The 24,597-nt window shown below is 39.6% G+C and overlaps 1 protein-coding gene across 6 annotated transcripts in view; it reads left to right on the top strand.

Moving 5' to 3' along the window:
- SORCS1 (sortilin related VPS10 domain containing receptor 1) overlaps positions 1-24,597 on the top strand; it is a 508,497-nt gene that overhangs the window by 302,551 nt on the left and 181,349 nt on the right. For all 6 annotated transcript variants that reach the window (XM_077877715.1, XM_077877711.1, XM_077877717.1 and 3 more), the window contains exon 4: positions 18,566-18,724. In XM_077877715.1, coding sequence (XP_077733841.1) covers positions 18,566-18,724 — 159 coding nt within the window. The remainder of the gene's footprint in view (positions 1-18,565; positions 18,725-24,597) is intronic.

A 24,597-nucleotide genomic window follows, 5' to 3' on the forward strand; every position in this document is an offset into this window, starting at 1 on the left:
TGTAGCAGTTTTTTTTTAACTTCCTCATGTTGGGTAACTCAAGTGCATTTAGCAAACACCTTGTTCCCCACAAATGCTGAAGATAACAGAAAAGTCCATTATTCTAAGGATTCCAAATAGATGCAGATTTGATCATCTTTCCAGAACGAAGGGTCACCAAAGCCAGCGCTTCTCTCCACATCTATAGCCAGAGGCATCCCCTGATCTGTCCCTCTGTGTTCCCATCCTGATTACTTTGGGTTTTGTTCTCACAGATAAATTTGAAAGGAGTGAGAGTGATCTAAAGCCACAGAAGTGAGAGAGAGTTGTAAGAGGGGACTAACAACTGTGACATGTCTTCTCTGAGCCAGTAATGTAGATGGTGGACCAGTACTTCCCAAAGTGCATCCCCAGAGCCCTATTTCTTGAGAAGCTCCATGAACAAGAACACATTCTGTCTTCTCATCCATTTGGCAGATGTTACAAATGATCTCCCACATTTGCTTCATGATGTGCTCTCTAGAGACTTTAGTAAACCAAAAGAATTGTTTTTTTTTCTTTATGCTAGTATTCCTCAGACTTATAGAACAATTTTTTTAAGTATTTAAAACAATTTTGCTAAGAAAATGCTGTGCTCATTGCTTTGGCCCTCTTTAATCATCATAAATACCTACTCTGTGAAGTGGGCATTTTTAGCCCTTTTTCATAGTCATGGAGGTAAAGGATTAGACATAAGAAGTGGTTTCCCAAGGTCACACAACTCATAAGAAGCCTAACTGGGACCTCAGGTAAGCCTGGGTTCCCAGTTCCTACAGGAGGCTCAATTTGAATACCTGTTAGCTTGAACAGTTAATTGCAGATAAGTTAAATGACAAGGGACTTTTTGAGCACAGGCACTGTATTTCAAGAAAGAAAAATGAGAGAGAGCATATGAATTGGGGGAAGTGAGGAATATCCTCAGTCTAATGAGCTCCCTGTCCTCCCAATCTGTTGTTTGTTGTCCCATTTTGAGCAGCAACAAGGATGCGGTACTTCTTTTTTTATTTTTAGCTCTGAGTTTATGCTGTTTTTTTTTTTTCCTCTTATATTAATGACAAGTACCAACAGAGGCCAACTTTTGGTGTTGAGAAGGCAACCAAGGATGATGTGGGCTGTGTTAAACTGGAAAATGTATGACCCCTGCCGGGGATGGCAGCTCTAAAGCTCTTGTTGATTATGACCATATGGGAATAGGGTCTCTGTAAATCTGCATGTGATTGGAAAATTGGCTGATCAACAGTATTCTTTGGGCTAATATTTTCTATACCAAACAGAACGTGGGTGCTTGTCAGAGTTATCCTTGCACCAGGGGGTTTTAACCTCTGCATTTCATTGTGCTACTTGCCAAAGAAAAAAGTCTCTCACTGAAATGATCCTTTTTATCCTGATGGTTTCCTTTGTGGCAATTCCACATTCTGTGGGATTGAGGAATTTGTTGAACACTAAAAAGGCACATGTGCTCATTTACATTGGCAAGCATTAAATTGGGGAGACATATGTTTATTCTCCCCTCCTGTTAGATCCTTGAAGAGTGTTGGTTGTCAGCCTTTGCTGTAATTTCCCAAGTGGTGTGCTTCTAAAAAATCTTTTTCAGAATCTCCAATACTTATAAATTTGGCTGGAAATAACAATAAAGTATGATTGGAATCCCAGTGGATTAGGATCCCTGTGGAAGTGGCTAGCTTTAGGGGTAATCTTATTAGGTCTAAGATTGTCTGAGTATGTTCCTGACAAACTTTTCTTAGATGAACCATTGCAATAACCTCTTAAGTGAGTTCCTTGACTCTCTATTTTCTTCTCTTTAATCCAACCTCTTTATTACTTCCAAGGTGAACATCCTAAATGAGCCATAGTTTTTCTGTTTCCTGTATTTTCCCGTATTGAACCTGAATGGACTGCTCAGAATAAATAGGTTCTCTCGCTGTTGAAGTCAAAATCCCTTTCTGTGACTACCAAAGCTCTTTCACCATGGCTGCTGACTGCTTTATGTAACTTCTGCCATACTGAGGAACTTGCTATTACCTGCACATGTAGCACTTGTTCACATTTTTCTGTCCTTGCAGGCTGACTTACCTGCCACAAAATGTTTCCTGCCCCTTCTCTGAAATACCTACACGGCCTTGAAAACCACTTTTAGTGCCAGGTGTTCTGTAGCTCCTCCCCTCACTCCAAGAACAGGAACAGAAGTGCTCCTCTTTGTTTCCACATTACTTTGTGTCTACCAGTACCTACCTATGCACCTATACCATTCCCACTGAATTTTGCCCGTCATATCTGTATCAGAGCGGGTTCCAGAAGAATTCAGTCTAGTACAGCATTCAGTGTCTAATTCGTCATTTACTTCCTAGTCTTAAGTACAGTAGCAGCTATCACTTGATACCTAAAATTAAATAGATTAGAGTAAAAGAAGAAGAAACAAATGGTTGAATGATAAGCATCTGGCCATCCCAAAAAGAGTGATAATTTTCTCTCTCTCAAAAAAAAATTCTATATCCTAAAAGTCCTATTTTTCTATTATCAAAATGCCTGAAAAGAGATTGTAAGAATTTTAATTATTGAGAGTATTTTTATTGAAATATCCCATAGGGATACCTGAGCAGCTCAGTCCGTTAAGTGTCTGCCCTCGGCTCAGGTCATGGGTCCTGGGATCGAGCCCCACATTGGGCTTCCTGCTCAGCAGGGAGTCTGCTTCTCCCTCTGCCTTGCTTATGTGTGCTCTCTCTCAAATAAATAAATAAAATCTTTAAAAAAGACATATCCTATAAATAAGATCATAATTCCATTTAGTGCTTCACTTATGACTTGAATGTAAATTGTATCAAAGAGGAAAAATTGTTAATTTATATTTTCTCATATGCTTGAGACAGAGTTGGTTAATACTCAACCCAGCTTGGACCAGTTTACTCACTGGTTCAGAGGTCTGCTTATCCTGTGGTCTAAATGTTTAGGTTGCAACCTGAGAACTAGGTCCTTAGGTGTGAGCCATAGAAATGCCAAAAATGATCTGGAATTATCTTAGTGACATCATCATACTGTTCCCTGCCTAAATTCACTCCCTTGAAGTTTGCTTCAGGTTCCAGATGGAATACCTCAATTCACATTTGTAAATGCTGTACCATGCTTAAATGAAAATTTCATGTATGTATAAAGTCTCCTTAAACAGTAGTTTACCAGATTTGAATTTCTTTGTGAGTAAACTACTTTTTAACATCTTACAATTTACAATAAATGGATGAGGAGAAAGGTTTGCCTGTGAATTGATGGGAGAGTGCAAAATGGAAAGATAATGTTTTCCTGCAGCTTCTTTATTCAGGGAACACAATTAGGGAAATGTTGTGCAGTGTCGAGTTTCTAATCTCTTAGGAACTTGTCTTCAAACTTGAAATACTCACTTGAGGTCACCCGTGTTTATGTGTGTATAATATATGCATAATAATACGCCATTGTTTTTTCCAGAAACTTAGATAAGGACAGGAAACGTGTATAAACGTGTATAAAAACACATTAGGCACTGTTATAAATAGACAATGAGGTCGGAATGTCAATTTATACAAATCAATAAGAAAAAGAGACAGAATCATGATTTAAAATAGAGAAAAAATATGAACTGGCAGTCGACCAAATGAGGATATTCAAATGACTAGACACAGATGACCAAAGGAAGAAAGGGAGGAAGGAAAGATTCAGTATCATTAGTAATGTGTATTGATGCAAAATATGACATTTTCCCAGTCGGCTTTGGAAACATTATAAGAAGAGAGAAAAAAAAAACCTCATGTTGGTGATCAGTGCGTCCCAAGCCCTGCCAAGGAACGATGAATTACTACTCTCTTTTTCAGGAAGACATTTGGTAATATGAGTCAAAAGGATTTACAGAATTCACATTCTTTGATACATAAATTCTACTTTGAGGAAATTACCTAAAAGATTAATAATCGATGTGCAGAAATATTAATATACATTGGTTCATAAGATTATATTAGTGAAGTTTGGACACCTTCTAATAAAGGATTAATTACATAGTCGCGTATCCATAAAATCAAAATCTGTGTAGCCAATAAAACATGGGCTATCACGGGGTATGTAATAGCCTGGAAAATGTCTGCAGCATAGTTTTTTTTTAATTAACTTTTTAAAAAAGATTTTATTTATTTATTCACGAGAGACAGAGAGAAAGAGAGAGAGGCAGAGACACAGGCAGAGGGAGAAGCAGGCCCCATGCAGGAAGCCCGATGTGGGACTCGATCCCAGGACTCCAGGATCACACCCTGGGCTGAAGGCAGGCACTAAACTGCTGAGTCACCCAGGGATCCCTTGCAGCATATTTTTAAAGTGAGGAAAGCAGGCTAAAAAATAAGCCTATTCTCCTGCTATATAAATCTCTTTTCACTCTCTCCCTCTCTCCTTTCCTCCCTTCTTCCCTCCCTCCCTTTTATATATGTGTGTGTGTCTATATACACATAGGAACAAAGATTGGGAAAGGAAATATCAAAACATGGGTGAAATTATCTCTGAATAGTGAGGATTGAATGATTTTTCTTTTCCCTAAGACTTTTTGGGGTCATTTTTCAAAGTTTACTATAATAAATACATGTTAATTCTTGCTTATATTTGAAAAAAAATGCTAAATTTTAAAGCAAGATGAGTAATTTTAAAAAATTATTATATCATCGGCACATTCATATTTAGCAAAAACTAGAAACCTGCAACATAGCTTAAATACCTGTACTCCTACCACTAGGAGAGCTCTTTGTCTTCATCCTTTTACTCTGAATTAAAGGAATTAGGTCCAGGACCAGTTGTTTGTGAATTGAGGAAGGTTTGAGGGGCTCTCCAGTAGTAAGACTGAGTTGCGGCCTGACAGTTGTAAGTGTGGCCATTGGAGGAAAAGCCCATGATAGGTGAAGAACTGCTCAGTCTCACAGGCTGCTCCACACAAGCGTAAGTCGCCAATATCTAAGAACTGTGAAGTAGCCAATCACTGTTTCACAGGTGAGGCTTCACTTGATGATCTACATGTTTGAGTAAGAATTCTAGAAAAACATATATAATTTTTTAAAAGATCTATCTGTTTATTTTGGGGGGGAAAGGCCAAAGGTAAAAGGAGAATCTCAAGCAGGCTCCCTGCTGAGTGTGAAGCCTGACACAGGGCTCCATCTCATGACCACAAGATCATGACCTGAGCTGAAATCAAGAGCCTGATGCTTTACCAACTGAACCACCCAGGTGCCCCAAATTGGTTTAAAGACAGGTTTTACTTTGGACATGTGTTCCTAATTTAATAAATCTGTCTTTGGAAGAATTATTTAGATTGAAGGTGGAAGAGAGATTTCTATTAAATTAGCAGGACCCTGTTTGACAGTGGAAAGGCTGGGAACGGGATAAAAAGAGTGATCTGACCTCAGAGAACTATTTCATGTTCAGTGGAGAGCTTAGCATACCTCGTAGTTCCAGAAAGTGTTACTATATTATAGTAACATGAATTGATAGATATATTTTCATGACCCTTGAGGTTCAGAGAAAGGTCAATGATACCCCCTATATTCTGTTAAAGAGGATGTGGGTCTATCTGTGAATATGAAGATTTTTTTCTTTCATTAAATGTAATCACTGATTTTTTTGTTTTGTTCTGTTTGTTTTTAATTTGCTCAGCTACCTGCTTTTGGAATGACTTTTCTGAGGGTTTCAGATAAAGAAGTGACTTCAGGTCAAGGTTGACTTATAATTTACTGCCCAAACCGTACATTTTTGAGTGTCAGGAATAATATTTATGACGATACAACATGACTAAACCAGGACTGTCCTGGACAAACTCTGACATATGTTCACCCTATCTGGGATTCATTCAGAGAAAGCCAAACTAGCTGTGAACTGTCATATTGTCAAAGCACCTCCTAAATCAACATCAGCCAACTTTTAAATGATGGTATCTTTATAGGTGCATTCAAGTCATCATATATATGAATCTCAGTCTAAAAATGCTTTTGTACAGTCACAACATAGAATGGCTCTTTTATAATTGGATTGTGGGATGCACCTTGATTAAGAATCAATCTAATTGTTAAGGGTACTAACTTTTGAGCAATTGTGATGACAAGACTCATAAATGATATTAGCTTAGACACACAAAAATCATGTTGTTTACAGAGGTTCTATGAAGGCAAAATTTTGGTTCTTTCTGAACTCTTTTTTAAAAAAATTTTTCATTTATTTATTTGAGAGAAAGAGCAAGTACATGCATGGATGGGGGGAATAGAGGAAGAGAGAGAAACAGACTCCCTGCTCAGCAGGGAGCCCAACCTGAGGATTTATTCCAGGACCCAGAGATCATGACCTAAGCCGATGTCAGATGCTTAACCCACTCAGCCACCCAGGCACCCCTAAACACATTTTTTTAGAATCAGGGTGCTAAGAAATACCACCAAAGTCAAGAGAGCTGATTTTGTGGTTATTTTCTTAAAGTGTAGATTCTCTGTTGGTAGTACCTTGGAGCAGATGAGTGTTTTATAGGGTTGACATAGTATTGATAGGAATTGAGTTATGTAGCAGGACGAATATAAAATAAAAAACATAAAATACAATTTTGGATTATTTTACACGGACCTGCGCCATGATAAAAATTGAAATTTCTATATGTTTCTGGGACACATTTCCCATATGACCATTCACCCTCAGACCCAAGTTCCCTTTTGTTGTTTTTCTTGGTACAAGGTTACCTAAACCTCAGTTAGGTTTAGTTTCTTGGTACAAGGTTACCTAAACCTCAGTTGTTGTTGTCGTTGTTGCTTTTGTTTTAGGGCCCAAGAGAACAGTAGGTATCCTGTGTTCAATTGCTAGGTTATATTGTAATTGATAGTGATGCTTTTGTTGAGAACATAGAGACAAGACTATTTTGCTCTTAAGTACCAGATCCTTAATCAAATGATGACATTGTAACACCTAGATATAGGCTCCCTTAATAAAGACTTAGTTATATACACTTTAATGGACAGATTAATTAAACAGATTTATCCTTCTGTAATTTAATCTGAGTATTTTATGTACCCTAAAATTCCACAGCCTGGAATTTCTTGACCTTGGGTCTCTTGATTGTGACTAACAATAAAAATCATTTTGTTATCAATAAATATTCACCTTGAATTGATATCAGATTAGACTGCACAGCCTTCAAAAAGTTTAAGGTAGCTGAAACCCAATGAAAAATCTGACAACTTCATCATCTCTATGTCAGGTATACTATGATCACAACACCTTGCATCATCTCTATGTCAGGTATACTATGATCACAACACCTTGCATATACTGAATATAATGATAATAACAAACTTTTTATCATACCCTCCTTCTTTTAATTGTAAGTGGCAAATTGCACAGTAAATAATTGTCATTATGTACCTCCAAAATGGCTGCCACCAATCCTTGCCACCCTTTTGTATGCGTGTATATTTGTTTTTCCTCCCTTAAGAAAAAGGGATTTTCCCCTCCCTTTACATCTAGCTGAGAATTGGTGACTTGTTTTATCAAAGAATGTGGCAAAATGGATGTCCTGGGACTTCTGAAGCCAGGTCAAAAGGAGCATTGCAGTTTCCATATGAGTTTCTTGAAATCTTGCCCTTAGGACACTCAGCATTTTAAGGAAGCCACCAATTAAGAAATCCAGAGTCAGAAAAATGCAATGTTTTGTGAAGTTCAGACCATGGAGAGAATGTCCTTCTATGTAGAAAGGGAAAGAGAGACTAAGGCCAAATACAGCAGTGAAGAAGCCATTTTGCAAGTGGAACCTCTGGTTCCAGCCCCACATTTGACATCACATGGATTTGAGAGTAACTACCCAGCTGAGCTCTTCCAGAATCCCTGACCCACAAAACCACCAGCAAAATAAATAGTTGTCTTAAGCCACTTTTATGAGGGGGTTTGTTACACAGCAATAAGTGGGACTGAGGTCCTTTCCTCTTAAATACATTGTATCAGTTCTGTTATTTATGATATATGAATTTGAGATGGAATTAACCCAAGATATAGAACTTCATGGAAAATGCAATCATGAAAAAAAAAATCCTCTTCTTAAAATACTACACTATTATATCACCTGCTCTGACCAAAGGAAAGAAGAAAGTATAGAGGAAAAGCAGCAGATAATGTAATTATACTCAGGGGTGTGTCAATTAAGCACACACTCCCTCTTTTCTGCCCCTCGAAAGCAACTTGAAATGATCAGTGTCTGTCATTAAATAATTGAAGAACTAAGAAAAAAAATTTTATATGAAACAGAGCTCCTTGTTAACAGGAGGCACTTCTCCCTGGATGTTCCCCTTCAGCGCCATCTTCCTGGGAGCTTTGCAGAGGAGCTGCAGAGGCGATTCTCACTTCACTAATCTGCAAATCCTGTTTGAGAGAAACCCCTGGTGGTCTCCACAGTCTTCTCAGGAAAGCTTTAATAGCCAAACGCATTAGCAAGGTCTCATGTGGCTGAGACTTCATTAATCTTCCCTGATCCACCCTGGTATATTTGCCCATTTACCATGAAGCATTAATATAAGTAAGTAGAACTAAAACATACTTGTCAGGATGATGGTACAAGTAAAGCAAGGAATGAAGAATGTGGGTACATTCTGTTCACTAATTTTTAGAAGAGATTCATTCCTATGGGTTCTTCTTTTCATTCTCTTAACTTTCAACTTGACATTTATTCAAACTCTAAAATCAAATGCTCAACTTAGAGATTTAACCAAAAATGGTGTGTCCCTCACCTAAATCAATGTTAAAATATACCGATGGATTCTCTTTCTTGCTCTCTCTTCCTCCCCACCTCTTCTCCTTTATCATTTCTGGTGGAATAAAGAGATTTCTTATCATTAAATGAACTTCATTTCTTGTAAAGTTTCCCATGAGCAAAGAAGATGAATGTCCGCCTCTCCTAGCATTGCTGCTCCTTCTGATAGCAGCTAACATTTTAAAATGATGTAACCTTTTGGCATTTATAGATCTTTGGGGATTTAAGAGAGAAGTTACTCTGGGACTTGTAATGCCTATGGATGTGTGTTCTGATTGAGTTTGAGCAGAGGCTATGGGATAATGCTGGGATTTTTAAGGAAGCTCAGATATTCTCAAGGTATCTAATCAGTCTCCATAGTGGCTACAGGATTAAAAATATTTCTCAATTTTGTCCATCATTCTCTTCCTCTAAAATGCCATTTTTAAAAACCAGATGATACAATGCTAAGCATTAATGAATATGCCATATTCTCTACTATCCCCTTAGTATGACAATAGCTATTTCCCTGGCCTAAGTGACTTCAGTTTTTAGATGCCAGTTAGTGATATGATCTGTGTCCTAGAAAACCAGCACTGGAATGATTCTTATTGGTTTTAGCATAAATTTCTTGGAGAATTCTGTTGTGAGAAATGTTTGTTTCCCTACCTGGGCTATTATTAAGTCAGTGCTTTTTGCTCACTCCTGTCATTTTTTTTTTATAACCTATAAAACCAATCTTATGGAGAAGAGATACTAGAAGGGTAAGGAAAAGAAGGCCAGGATCATTGTGAAAAATCTGAGTGTAAAAGCAGGTTTGGGTATTTTGGTTTCATAGATTTATATCTAAAGGTTAAAAAAAAAAAAAAAAAAAAAAGGAAAACCCAAAACTGTCTTTATTTCTTCAGGACTATCATACCAGCAGTTTTGTTCTTGAAAGTCTCTGTTACCTAGTTCCTAATCCCTTACTGCCAACCTACTTTTCCCATCTAGGCAATATTTTTATGAAGTATTTGCAATATGGTCTCTCTCTCTCTCTCTGTCCCTCCCTCTCTCCCCTTCCTCCCTCTTAAACTCAACTATCACATTTTTGCAAACCATATAGCACTAAATGTGCCATTCTTTGTGAAGTAAAAATAGTAACATGAGCACAAAACTTAGTATTGCTTTCACACAGGTGATCTTCTTTAATCTACATATAAACCCATGCAGTGCACGCCATAGATAGCTTTAGCGCTAACAAGCTGTATGACCTTGAACTGATCACCTCATTTCCTCATCTGCCAAATGGACGTAATATCTACCTGAAGTATTTTTAAGCAATTTAATGAAGTAATATTTTAAAGGTTTAGTAGAGTGTTTGTTACACAACAGATGCTCAATAAATGTAAACTTTTTTATAGTATCACTACTCTCAACAAGAAAACAGGCTTATGAGAAGATTCGGTGAGCTATGAGCTCTTCAAAGTGGCATAAATGATATATAGCAGAGATGAAACTCATATCCATCTTTGGAGTTAGGCCCCATGTTATTTTCTTTTTTTTTTCCTTTATTTTTTATTTTTTATTTTTTTATTTTTTATTTATTTATTTTAAACATAAAGTTATTTTTTATTGGTGTTCAATTTGCCACCATACAGAATAACACCCAGTGCTCATCCCATCAAGTGCCCCCCTCAATACCCGTCACCCATTCACCCCACCCCCCGCCCTCCTCCCCTTCCACCACCCCTAGTTCATTTCCCCGAGTTAGGAGTCTTTTTCTTCTCCCTTCCCTTATATTCCCTTTCACTGTTATTTATATTCCCCAAATGAATGAGAACATATACTGTTTGTTCTTCTCCGATTGACTTACTTCACTCAGCATAATACCCTCCAGTTCCATCCTCGTTGAAGCAAATGGTGGGTATTTGTCGTTTCCAATGGCTGAGGAATATTCCGTTGTATACATAAACCACATCTTCTTTATCCATTCATCTTTCGTTGGACACCGAGGCTCCTTCCACAGTTTGGCTATCGTGGCCATTGCTGCTATAAACATCGGGGTGCAGATGTCCCGGCGTTTCACTGCATCTGTATCTTTGGGGTAAATCCCCAACAGTGCAATTGCTGGGTCGTAGGGCAGGTCTATTTTTAACTCTTTGAGAAACCTCCACACAGTTTTCCAGAGTGGCTGCCCCAGTTCACATTCCCACCAACAGTGCAAGAGGGTTCCCTTTTCTCCACATCCTCTCCAACATTTGTTGTTTCCTGCCTTGTTAATTTTCCCCATTCTCACTGGTGTGAGGTGGTGTCTCATTGTGGTTTTGATTTGTATTTCCCTGATGGCAAGTGATGCAGAGCATTTTCTCATGTGCTTGTTGGCCATGTCTATGTCTTCCTCTGTGAGATTTCTCTTCATGTCTTTTGCCCATTTCATGATTAGATTGTTTGTTTCTTTGGTGTTGAGTTTAAGGAGTTCTTTATAGATCTTGGAAACTAGCCCTTTATCTGATATGTCATTTGCAAATATCTTCTCCCATTCTGTAGGTTGTCTTAGTTTTGTTGACTGTATCCTTTGCTGTGAAAAGCTTCTTATCTTGATGAATTCCCAATAGTTCATTTTTGCTTTTGTTTCTTTTGCCTTCGTGGATGTATCTTGCAAGAAGTTACTGTGGCCGAGTTCAAAAAGGGTGTTGCCTGTGTTCTCCTCTAGGATTTTGATGGAATCTTGTCTCACATTTAGATCTTTCATCCATTTTGAGTTTATCTTTGTGTATGGTGAAAGAGAGTGGTCTAGTTTCATTCTTCTGCATGTGGATGTCCAATTTTCCCAGCACCATTTATTGAAGAGACTGTCTTTCTTCCAATGGATTGTCTTTCCTCCTTTATCGAATATTAGTTGACCATAAAGTTCAGGGTCCACTTCTGGATTCTCTATTCTGTTCCACTGATCTATGTGTCTGTTTTTGTGCCAGTACCACACTGTCTTGATGACCACAGCTTTGTAGTACAACCTGAAATCTGGCATTGTGATGCCCCCAGCTATGGTTTTCTTTTTTAAAATTCCCCTGGCTATTTGGGATCTTTTCTGATTCCACACAAATCTTAAAATAATTTGTTCTAACTCTCAGAAGAAAGTCCATGGTATTTTGATAGGGATTGCATTAAACGTGTAAATTGCCCTCGGTAACATTGACATTTTCACAATATTAATTCTGCCAATCCATGAGCATGGAATATTCCCGTGTTATTTTCTATGATGATAGTACATATTTATGGTGTGTTTTTCCTTCTTCTCATGACAGGAATGACCTTCGCCAAACATACATTCTTTCTTTGTCTTTTCTGAAAACGTACAGACATTCACAGCAATACATACCTGAGCATAGGTTTCCTTTGTGGGAGGGTCAGTTTCATCTATGGTAATGGAAGTAGTTTTACCATGAAATGGTGTTTTTTAGTTTGAGATTCTCGAACTTGAGTCAAAGGAGAGGATTATGTTCATTAGTTCTAAGAGAAATAAGAGGGGCAGCCCAGGTGTCTCAGTGATTTAGCGCCGCCTTCAGCCCAGGGCCTGATCCTGGAGACCCGGAATCAAGTCCCATGTTAAGCTCCCTGCATGGAGCCTGCTTCTCCCTCTGCCTGTGTCTCTGCCTCTCTCTCTCTCTTTCTCTCTGTGTCTCTCATGAATAAATAAAATCGTAAAAAAAAAGAAATAAAACTTATTTTTAGGGGAGGGACAGAGGGAGGGAGAAAGAGAACCTTAAGCAGGCTCCTTACTCAGCACTCAGTCCCCAGATCCTGAGATTGTGACCTGAGCCAAAACCAAGAGTTGTATGCTTATCTGACTGAGCCACCCAGGCACCCTAAGAAGAAAGATTTTTAAAGCTTTCTTTCTTGAACTGTTTTCCAAGCAATGTAACCCATACAATGTCATTCCTGGTGAACCTTATTCTTCTTCTGTGTTCTCTATAGGGTTGGGCAAAACGAGTGTAGCTTATTGTTATGTAATAATAAATAGGTAGAGTTTTCTGACAAGGCTTTAGTAAGAGATGTGAAGGACTGAAATTGTATATACTTCTGGAAATTCTTTTTTCCCCCTAAGAAGTCAAAGCCTTTGGGTCTGCATTAAGAAGGGAAGAAAAGTTTAAACTCAGAGAATAAACTCTTTAGAATATGATGCCAAAGTTTCCCAGCAATTTCCTTGACTCAGCTTTCAGGTCATGAGTAGATGGTCTGTTGCCCAAACATTCTCTTGGTCTCTTAGTATTGAATGACGTGATTTTGTGTTAATGAACATGGATTGTGCATTAGATGGGCCTCACTGAGTTTGGGGGGGTGGGTAAGAGTGGGATTTAGGGCAAGTGATTGCACACTAGGTCTACCTTTCCACAGATTCTATCAGTGTTTACTTATTTGAACTTTTTTTGTTCTATTTAATCACTTCCCTGTTCTTTTTTGCTATTGTTTATAGTTCAGTGATTTCCTTTTCATGGGTCATTCTAGGATCCTGTATAACTTTCCCTAATACTGTCCTCCAAATAGTAGTCAATTAATAAGCGCTTATAGCTCTCACCCTCTGCTTGTCTGATAAATACTCAGCTCACATTGGTAATAAGCAGCTTTTGCACCTACATTGATCAGCAAATTATTTGCTTGCTCTGATTCAATTTTACTTAATTTGTTTTTAATATTGAAGCCAGAGGTTTGCAAATAGCCTGATACAATGTTTATAGATAGACTCTTGTTTGAATATAGTGGTGTTAGACAACTGGAGTGCCCAGTTGCTGCAATCGCTATTTTTCTCTGTCATTGTAATTATCATTATGGAAAGTATTTATTATGTACCTGTGATACAGGCATCTGGATCTGAGTTACACCTTAAGCAAAGCACGAGAGAGATATCCCCCATATATTGCCACTTCGTGATCACAGTCCATGAATGACAAGGGGTAGACAAATGAGCAAACAAGTAATGAGCCACACATAAATAAATACTCTGTGCTTTAGGACCAAAGGAATGGTAGGACAGGTATATTCCTGCAGGTGGTGAAGCCGCTCCTGATTATCTCCCACCTCATCCAAAGAGGTTAAGTGACAGAACTCCAAAAACAATACATCTAGGAAAAGAATCTGGAAAGGTAAACCATGGCAGTATTCCTTAGGGAGGAGTGTCCTCAGGAGGCACCCAGAAGGATCAGAAGACTGCCAGGCAGCCTTTTGTAGAATTACGTCATGTAGCCATATGTTGAATCTGGAGCAAGTCAAAGAGAGTAAAGATGCATTTAATTTCTGATGACACTGAGTTGTCAGAAGGACTAATACCAAAAAAAGGGAGAAGTGACATATTTTAAATCCATAAATTGCATTTCGTGTTCATTTGTCACCTCTAGGAAAAGCAAATAAAGTTTCTTTCCTCTCCCAAAGTGGATGATGAATGATTGCTTAGGGTTGGGTGGCGGGAGCCTGTGTCGCCATTATTGACTTTCTATGGAAAACAATTCATCTGCAGATGCAGTCAGTGCAGTGTCTGCACACCCTGCAAGGGATAAGCAAACTGGTTCTAATCACTCATGGGCTGATCTGAACAGAGAATAATTACTTTCCTCTTAAAGACACTCTTCCCCTTGCCTCTCCCCGCACCCCCCTTGCCTCCAAGTATGACAGCAGGGATTTATTCCAGAGAACTTAGACTCTCAGTGTCACAGGGATCCATGGGCTGCTTTCAGCCAAAGTCATGTATGAAGAGGACTTAGTCACTCACTGATTTTTTCATTCATTCATTCATTTATTTACAAAGATGGATGGACCTACTGTGGACCAAGCTTTATGACAGGTAAACAAAGATCCCTCTTAGAGAGTTCACTGGAGGAACTGCACGAAGTTTAGGTTCATGCCTTTTACCTGGTCCTCCTAAAATTCACTTTCTGATCATATTCTAGAATGCAGAGGATTAAACATGAGAAACCAGAAGGGGGCAGAGAGCCAAGGCAAACCAGCGAAACCAGGGATCATTGAACATTTCTGAGAAATGTAATCTGTTATTTTCTTAGGAGTATTCACTAACTTGAAGGTACTATTTTGATAATATTTCCCAAGAGAACACCTACTGCAGAAGATAGGACTTTATTTATAAATACATCATTTATGTCTAAAAATTGGATCACATTTATGTTTACGTTGTTACTTTTTTCTCAAATAGGTTAAACATTTTCTGTTTAGAACTTGCTTAAATTCCTTATTATTAACTTGATTTACTTTTAATAACCTTCAAAAGGACACAACAAACCCAATTTATGTAGGAATAAATTACCGAAGAATTTGAATTTAAAGACTGAAATAATAAAATTTCATTTATTCAGTTAATAACTTAAGTACTCATTGCCATTCAGCCACTGCACTGATTGTAACCTAATTATGTTGAAGGCTGTGATTAAGTAATTGAAATACATTGTACACAGTGGTACATACTCATGTGTGTACAGGCACTTGTGTGTTTATGGTTCAGTTGCAAATGAACGTAGGTCATAACATTAAATGGAAAAAAACCCATTACATCCATAATATTATATAGATGTGAATACAGAAGTAGAGGGAAGCACACATATAGTTTGACTTGTTGAAGGAATAGGGTCATGAACAATTTATTTTTCTTGTATTTTGAATTCTGCTGGCAGTCTTACAAAGTTTGTGCAATAAAAAATGGCTAAATAAAAATGGATCCAGATTGACCTGTTTGTTTTGCGTGGATTTGAGCAGAGATTTGAGAGAGGAACCACTGGAAAGCTTATGTAATACAGACACATCTATAAATTTTACAGGGGGAATTTCCTGACATCCTCTACAGATTTTCAGAGAGAGGGTTTCAGGTGAGGACGGTAGAGTGAAGGTGACATTTTGGTCTATATATTTTCAGCACTCAGAATAAAAATAAAGGAAGCCATGAGTTTTGTTTATTCAATATTAAGTATCCGTATGTTTAAAAATACTTGTGTTGTTCTATCTTCCCTGATCCAGTATTATCTGGAAGCAGAATATCTCATATAGTCTGATGATTTAGAGCATACATGAGTATCAGAGATATTTTTTTATTATTTTTAAAGATTTTATTTATTTGAGAAAGAGAGCGAGCATATGAGAGAGAGAGAGAGAGCATCAGCAGGGAGTAGGGGAGAGGCAGAGAAACAGAGAGGGAGAAGCAGACTCCCCGCTGAGCAGGGAGCCCAATGCAGGGCTCGATCCCAGGACCCTGAGATCATGACTTGAGCCAAAGGCAGATGCTTAACCAACTGAGCCACCAGAGGCCCCAAAAAGATTTTAGATGACACATGAAAGTCAGCTTGATTTGAGGATATTCTGTTTGCCTACTGTTTTTATTTTGATGAAATACTTTGCCAGAAGAAGCAGGTGGTGAAATCTGCACTCATGGGAAGAAAGGAAAACATATTTTGGTTAACAGGGAGCTAGAATATCAGAGGAGGAAAAAAAATCACCTTGCCTGAGACAATGGGTGCTCTATAAAATTGAACCGCTTCACATTATCATGGAAATTACTTTTGGGCAGTAGTGGCAAAAGGTTGTTATATATTATTGTTAATTGTGGTTGGAGACACAAAGCAATGTGATCATTTGATGGCTTATTTGTTATTTGGAAAATGGCAGCTTTTATGTGCCAATAAATATGAAATCACCTGGAAGTTTTCTTGTAAATTTAGGAGCCATCTGAACATCCTTGCTTAATGCATACACTAGATTTTAAGGAAGGTACGTGACTTTGTACTTAGTAGATTAGCTGGTGGTTCTGTCTCAGCCATCTGATGAGAGAACACTGTCCGCTGGTGAATGTGAGACAGAGAAACCTATATAACTTTGTCAGAATTTCTGGTTGGTAAGGCAGTGGCTTCCCTGGAACACAGAATGAGGCAATTAGACTCCGGTTTCATGTGTGCTTTTCATCTTGTCTGGAGTGTGGCTGACAGCCAGTGTTCCCCTCATTCCAGCACATCCCTTTCCCCTCTTCAAGAAGGGGCAGGTTGAAGGAATGGCAAGGAACCTTGAATTCCTCCTGGGTTACATAAACACAGTTCATTTGGAGAGTGTCTGGTATGCGCTCTTCATGTGCCATTTGCAATGACAGGACACCACTTTCAAAGATGACACTAACTATTCTGAGGTTTTAATCTGATTGCCTCCAAATGCTTGAGAAAACTCCGTGTGTTTGTCTGGCATGTGGATCTTTTGTGACGTGGCTCTATTTTTTTTTTTTTTCCTTTCCTCTCTCTTCTTTTCCTGGAATTATTACATCCTTAGCTGGCAATCTTTAAACCCTGGGCTGCAGTGATTTCTCTTCATATGGCCACACATTAAGCACATCTTTCATGCCTCTCTGAACCAAACTCAGAAAGTGCCAATTAATAAGTTGATGGGGAAGAAGTCAGTGGGTAGCATTAAGGCCACCTGTCTGGAGGCATTAGGTGTGCACTTTGAGTGAGTGAAAGCAGACCTGCAGAGAGTCGGGAATGAGGTACTTTATCACACGTTCCTAGAGGCATAAAATGAGAGAATAAAAAGCAGTCAGGGCAGCTCCTCCATCTTGTTCCTTTTGTGGATTGTTCACACCACTCTGGCCATGGTTAACTGTCCTAACAAGAAAGTGCAAAGCCTCTGAAGGTGTGAATGTGTACACATGTAAAGCATATTCTTTGGTAAGTAGGCTAAAGATTGAGAAGGCCATCCTGCTCCTCTTTCCATGGTGCTCCCATTCGTACCTACTCAGACTGTTCTGGGTGTCTTTCTAGTTCCATGTGACTACTCTGAGAGCTCTTTTTGTTCATTCATTTATTTACTTATTCATTCATTTGGAAAATATTTATTGAGTCTATAAAATATGCTGGACGTTACTCCAGCTGCTGGGAATATACCTGTGGGGGAGTAAAAGAACATAAAGACTCCTAACTGGGAAATGAACTAGGGGTGGTGGAAGGGGAGGAGGGCAGGGGGTGGGGGTGAATGGGTGACGGGCACTGAGGGGGGCACTTGACGGGATTAGCACTGAGTGTTATTCTGTATGTTGGCAAATTGAACACCAATAAAAAATTAATTTATTATTAAAAAAAAGAAAGAAGTGTCCAATCCCGCTATTCTCATGGAATTTTATGTACTACTAGGGAGTATGTAGATGATAAGCAAAATAAATAAGGAAATTATAAAATGGTTAAAAAGTTTAAAGGGGCCTTTGTACAATTTCCAGAGAAGGCTTTAGGAAGCCCAGCCTTTGAGTCAAGACTCAGAAAATCAGACCAAAGATAGAATGACATGAGAGTATTACTGATCTGAATAAGAGGGCATATAGTAAAAGAGAGAAACTGGTGGACCCCATCCTATTTCTGTTTCTTTCCACCTTAATCACAACAGACTGTGACAAGTCTTGCTCTTTTATTCTCCCAAAATGAAAAGTATACAAGACACAATAAAAAAGAAGACTAAGGTTAGGGGGAAGACTGAGATATATTTTAGATTAAGGAAATGACCTTGGGGAAAAAACAAGGAGCCCCATAGAGGAAAATAAAATGTACTCCTCTATGAATTCTTCCTTCCTTCCACCTGTTTCTGCCTCTTTGAGGTTTTTTTTAGAGAAAGTAGTTTCATGGCATTTGTCCAGGAAAACAAACCGGCAGAGTCAAGGTCCTTGTTTGACTGAACATTCTTTGCTCTTTTTTCCTCTCTTTCCAAAATTTTAGCTTGTTTCTAAGTTTTGTAGAATGTAAACTTAACTTTTTGTTGTTTTCTTTCCCCAACAATTCTTGGCTGCAGATTATGTTACTCACAGACCCGGAGATTGAGAGCAGTTTATTGATCAGCTCAGATGAAGGGGCCACCTATCAAAAGTACCGGCTGAACTTTTATATCCAAAGCTTACTTTTCCACCCCAAGCAAGAGGACTGGATTCTGGCATACAGCCAAGACCAAAAGGTGAGCATGATTACCTTGTTTGAGACAACAGTACACGGCTTTCTGGAGAACAGACCACTAGCTAATGATCTCTACATTTCTTCTCAGTGGTGACTTTTGTTCTGTGTGGTAGCCTGAACTCTGAGCCAAGGGGTCAGGGGCAGTGGGGAGGATCTCAGGGTGCTTGCTGGAGCTGTGTCAACATCTGAAACAGGATATAAGGGAAAAGCCTGACACTAAGGAAGGCATTGTGGAGAAGCAGTTCTCAAGCTAGATGCTGCAGACCATGAGGAGCTCCCAACCCCCCTGGATTTTGAGACTGTTTTGTGCATGTGGAAATGTGATCATCTTTCTGGATAAAGGACCCATTGCTTTTCTCAGAGCCTTCTACGGAAGGACAAGAGAAGGTGAAGAGCACTAACTTAGGGGTTTGCTAAAACAGTGAGAGAAATGGCCAGAGGAGCAGTAATAATGTCCATAGATGATATTATTCAGAATCAAGTAGTTTCAAGATTTGTCTGCTCTTGGTGATTGGATAGAAGGAGAAGTCTACTTTTTAAGAAAGCATTGAATGAAGTCGTGTGTGTGTCTGTGTGATATGTGTATATATTTTATGGGATACGTACTATTAAATATATTATGTACTCTATACTACAGATACACTATAAAATACCTTTCACTCCTGCCTTTAAGAAACGTAAATTTTCAGGTGGAACATAAGACTAGCAACAGCAAATATAATTAAAGACATAAAATATTCACAGGCAAATATCAGACTATAGCTGACCGGAAATAGGTGCAGTGTTTGAATGCTCTTTGTGAAGTGCATGATTCAGTGAAGTTATCCTGCAAATTATTTTTATAGGAATCTTGTGCTAGAAATTATATACATTAAATTCTTTTTTTAAAGGTTTTTTATTTATTTATTAATGAGAGAGAGAGAGAGAGACAGGCAGAGACACAGGCAGAGGGAAAAGCAGGCTCCATGCAGGGAGCCCAATGCAGGACTCGATCCCGGGTCCCCAGGATCACACCCTGGGCTGAAGGTGGTGCTAAACCGCTAAGCCACCGGGGCTGCTTGAAATTACATACATTAAAAGAAATACTAGAATTCTGTGAGTGAGGAGGGTATTAAAGGTTTTTTTTGTTTGTTTGTTTGTTTGTTTCTGTTGGGAAGATGTTAGATGTGCAGGGTTCTTCCTGAAAGGAGGGGAATGGTGGAAGCAACCTTTCAAGGTCTCTACAGTGATATGAATGTTTTGGAGGGACCAAATTCAAATACTTAGGATTGGAATTTTATTCATGCTGTCCTTACTGCCAAGTAAAATGCACATTGGGCCTAAAAATAGAAAAGATTTACAATTAGTATTTTTTTCCTCTTAAGCAGCCTGCCTCCCCTTTCAGCAGAATGTACAATTCCATTTCTGGAGTCAAGCCACAGTGCATCTGTCCAGGATGGTGCAGTTACCAGAGGCAAGGCTGAGCAGCTCAGGACACAGCGTATTAGTCATTTAATCCACTGGGTTATTATATTTTATTTGACAGTTGGTTAATTTTCCCCAGAGGCATGATGAGGGCCAGATTTACCTGCCTAAGTGAAAACTCTGCACCTCTGCAGTTGTGCTAGAGGAGATGCCCAGAAATGTAACCCTTCATGTCCCAGCACTTCAAACAGTGCCCCCCACAATCACTGTGGCAGAGTGGATAACCTTGGAGGAGTGAAGACATCCGAGTTGTGGCCCCAACTCAGCCACAGTACTTGGTGAACAGTACTTGGGATTGGCTCTCTTTGCTTTGTAATGGATGTGTACAGATAAGCATACTTGAGGGTGTACACCCAATGAGATTGTTTTAGGTGCTCATCTGTTTTAGGTGCTCATCTGTTTTAGGTGCTCATCGTGGTGAACTGTTGGTCTGAAATAACTTTATCAAGGAGCATTCTATCCACGTGGGAAGAGAAGATAAACGTACATGCGTTCACCAGTAGTCTAAGAGAGGCCAAAAAGGCAGTGCCCTCATTCACACATAATAGATACCCAGTTGAAGTAGCTGGATGGATTATATGAAATTGGCAGCCCAAAGTTCAGGAGATGGAGATCTTATGAAATGATTTCACTTTGATCTTAAAGAATATATGTCATAATTCTGTTTGGAGGGTCATACTTTACACAAGAAGAATGCCATGAACCATAATAAAAGAAGAACCATGCTTACATGGTTGGGAATATGTCCTTTTGGCCGAAACTGAACTCTAGTAATATTAATTCCGTGTATATATTCGGAATCTGATCTTGATTGTTTTTTATTGGTTTGACTGTTTGACTACAAGACAGAATAAGTTTGGGGTTTTTGTTTTGTTTTGTTTTGTTTTTGTATTTAGGAGACTTGTGAAAATTTTGGTCAGTGGAAAGGTGTGTTCAGAGGTATAGATTACAAAGGTTAATCTGGTAGCGATTTTAGGATGAACTGTGGTAATATGAGGTCAAAAGCAAGAAGACGGGCAGCCCCAGTGGCTCAGCGATTTAGCGCCGCCTGCAGCCCGGGGTGTGATCCTGCAGACCCAGGATCGAGTCCCACATTGGGCTCCCTGCGTGGAGCCTGCTTCTCCCTCTGCCTGGGTCTCTGCCTCTCTCTTTGCTCTCTCTGAAGGAATAAATAAATAAATCTTAAAAAAAAAAAAAAGGCAAGAAGACCAGTTAGGATGGTATCATTGTAGTCCTGGTGTGGACCAAAAAGTATCCTCTGTGACCACAGAGCCAATGAATTCTGTCATCATAGAGCTAGAAGAAGCCTTAACAGTCCTTGTAGGTATGTAGCTAGCACACACCTTAGAAGTTAATGAGTTTCCCCAAAGGGAAATACCACTCATTGGTATTGAGTAGTCATGTCAAAGTTCAGTGAATAGAATGAAGGCTTACATGAAATTTGACGTGTGACAATTTGAGATTAGCAGATAGGCAGAAACCAGCCTTTCCGCTGAGCTTTCTTTTTCCAGGAAAGAATGAAGGTGAAATCACCCTGGGAAAAAAAAAAAAAATTGTGAATAACCTTCTAATATAAATCGGGGTTAAAGTACTCCCTGGTTCAGGGCTTGAATCACAGAATGAAGGAGAGGGGCATTTGCTGGGAGGGGAATGGGCTGCAGACATCAGATAAGCCATTGGCTGGTGCTTTTGGCCGGAAGTCAAGTTGAGAGGGTCTGTGACCACTCAGGTGGGTCAGTGATCTGGAAATAATAGGTGGCAATCACCCATGAATCATGGCGTGTTTACCACTGACGAGATGCAGCAGTGAGCACTGAGGAAGGTCGGCAGGCCAGCAACTGTATTTGCCCGGGAAAAATGAACTTTTATTCTTTCATGTAAGGATTGCTCATCAGTTTTTCTGTGACACAGCAATTGCTACTGCGGCAGAACTCCTAGCTAAGGCCCTTGCCTCAGCGCTTGTACTTGCTCACTAGATGCTTTTCTGTACAAACCTATGGCAAACAGAATCCTCAAGCGAAAGGTTTTGTCTCTTAGAATCTTCTTCAGGTGGCAACTTGTTCAGATTCGCCTGTGAACAGAGGGGTCTTCCTCTCTTCCCTGTTTCCTTGTGTCCCATCCACATTGTCTTCTGAGGCATACATTCCCTCTTTTGCATCCATATTACCCGCTTTTGCATACATACTCTCCCTCTTTTGCATAATACTCTTCCTCATTTGCATACTCTCCCTCTTTTGCATACACACTCTCCTTCTATTGCATACACACTCTCCTTTTATTGCATATACACTCCTTCTGTTGCATACACACCCTCCTTCTTTTGCATACACACTCTCCTTCTATTGCATACACACTCCTTCTTTTGCATACACACTCTCCTTCTGTTGCATACACACTCCTTCTTTTGCATACACACTCTCCTATTGCATACACACTCCTTCTGTTGCATACACACTCTCCTTCTTTTGTGTATACACTCTCCCTCTTTTGCCAACTGTGTTTTCCCCTTATTTCCCTGCCATGGCTTTTTCTCTCCTTCAATGCAGGAGACTTTTAAGGCCCTGAGGACAGAGTCTGGATCTCTGGCTTGCGGGATGGAGCCCATATGGGCTGTGGTGTTCTGCTCTGCCTGCATTTCATCTTGAATGCCTCGATACCCAGTGGAGGCTTTTTGATGTAAGCATTCTAAAGGACTCAAAGAGTTTTGTTGAGCAGATTGTCCTTTCTGGCCCAAGATAGAGTTTTACTGGCCATCAATTCCATAGGAAATCAGACTTTTTTAGAAAAATAACTTTTAATCAGCAAGAAATGCATATGGATGAATGCCATCAGAATTCAAAAAAATCAGGATTTTTTTTTTGATGTTTTAGTCTTTTTTTTTTTTTCCTGAGAGAAATCTGTCTGTGATATGCAATGCCGAGGTGGTTGCCAAGAGGTAAAAGCTTTCTTGAATGGGCATGGAGATTAGGAGCCCTCATTCCTCTGAAGTCAGAAAGAAGTACTCTGGCTACGTAGGAAGCTCCTGTCTGGAGCCTTATACAGTATAGACATAGGAGGTAGCCTCCTTGGCTTCTAAAGAGTCCATGTGAGGCTGTGCCTTTGGAAAGCTTCGGAATTTCCAAAAAAATAAATAAATAAACATTATAGACATTATGGAAATTGTGTGTCAGATGGGCCAAGTGATACTGGTCCCATAAAGTCCCACTGCTTAGAATTCTTACAGAACAGCAGTCAGTCACTGTGGGCACTATGAAGGACTCACGGCATTTAGCATAGGAGCACCAAAATCTCTCTTTCCTTTATTTATTTTTTATTTCTGTAATTAAGCAGTAGGCGAAGCAAGCATTCTGTGCCTCCTTTTTGTTTCTTTGCCGGTGGATATCGAGCAGGTATGGAAACCAGAGAGAGTTCCTCTCACTTTCTTGCCTCCGTGTAGGAAACCACCCAAGGAAAGCTTAGCAGCAGGCTGAGCCTGCCAGATTACATCTTTATTTTAATTTGGCAATAAACTAGTGTACAAACTGTGCTATAAAACATTGCCTCCAACGGCATCTCTCATTCTGCCTTAAACACCTCACTAAACATGATGTGTTGGGAAACATTGGAAATGAGAGAAAACAAAACGCAGATGTGACTGAAAGGGAAAAAGAGGAGAAAAGTATAAGGATATGCACACACCTCCGCTTTGCAGGCCACCATGGCCTGGCACTGGGCTCAGGCCTCTCCATTGGGGACATGCCTGGGGAACAATTGATGAAGGGGAGGGTCTGCAATGTCATGAAAGGGACAGGAAGTTTCCTGAGCATCTGGGGAGGAGATGCCCCCTCGCTCTGCTTATCCAGGTTGGCCAAGCTCTGCCAGGGAGCCTGCCACCCTTGACCCCTTTTTCCTGGTCCTGTGCAATATACTTCTTGTCGTCAGGCTTGTGGATGTCCAGGTCCTGCGAGGCCATGAATGTTAATTCCCCCTCCCACAAGCAAGAAATCCGACTGAACAAAGTGGTGGGGTCTGAGCTGTGGGGAAGTGGAGAGCAGGTGTTTGTGTAGACATTCAGAAGGGCGGGGGCGGAGAGGTGTTGGGAAGCTCCAGCCTGCCGTTCAACAGAGGATGGCTCGCCCAGTGTCACCAGACTTTTGTATTTTTTCAAGAGAAGGAATCCTGCTTCATGTGAAATGTGATATTTTCTTTTTTTCAAGTATTTATAACTCACTCAAAAATGTAAAACAGCAAACTGTGCAGGGCAGATAAACCTCACCTGCTGCCTTGCATGGGTCCCCAGTCACTTTTGTATCCCTTCTGCCTTTCCCATCGTCTTTGTTTTTCTCCTGTTCATGGATCTCCCTGTCTGCTTTATTTTAAGAGATGCTAAATTATTTTGTGAATTAAAAAAAAATGCATCCAAATTGGGTG

The sequence above is a fragment of the Canis aureus genome, chromosome 29 (assembly GCF_053574225.1).
Source record: "Canis aureus isolate CA01 chromosome 29, VMU_Caureus_v.1.0, whole genome shotgun sequence".
NCBI classification, from domain to species: Eukaryota; Metazoa; Chordata; class Mammalia; order Carnivora; family Canidae; genus Canis; species Canis aureus.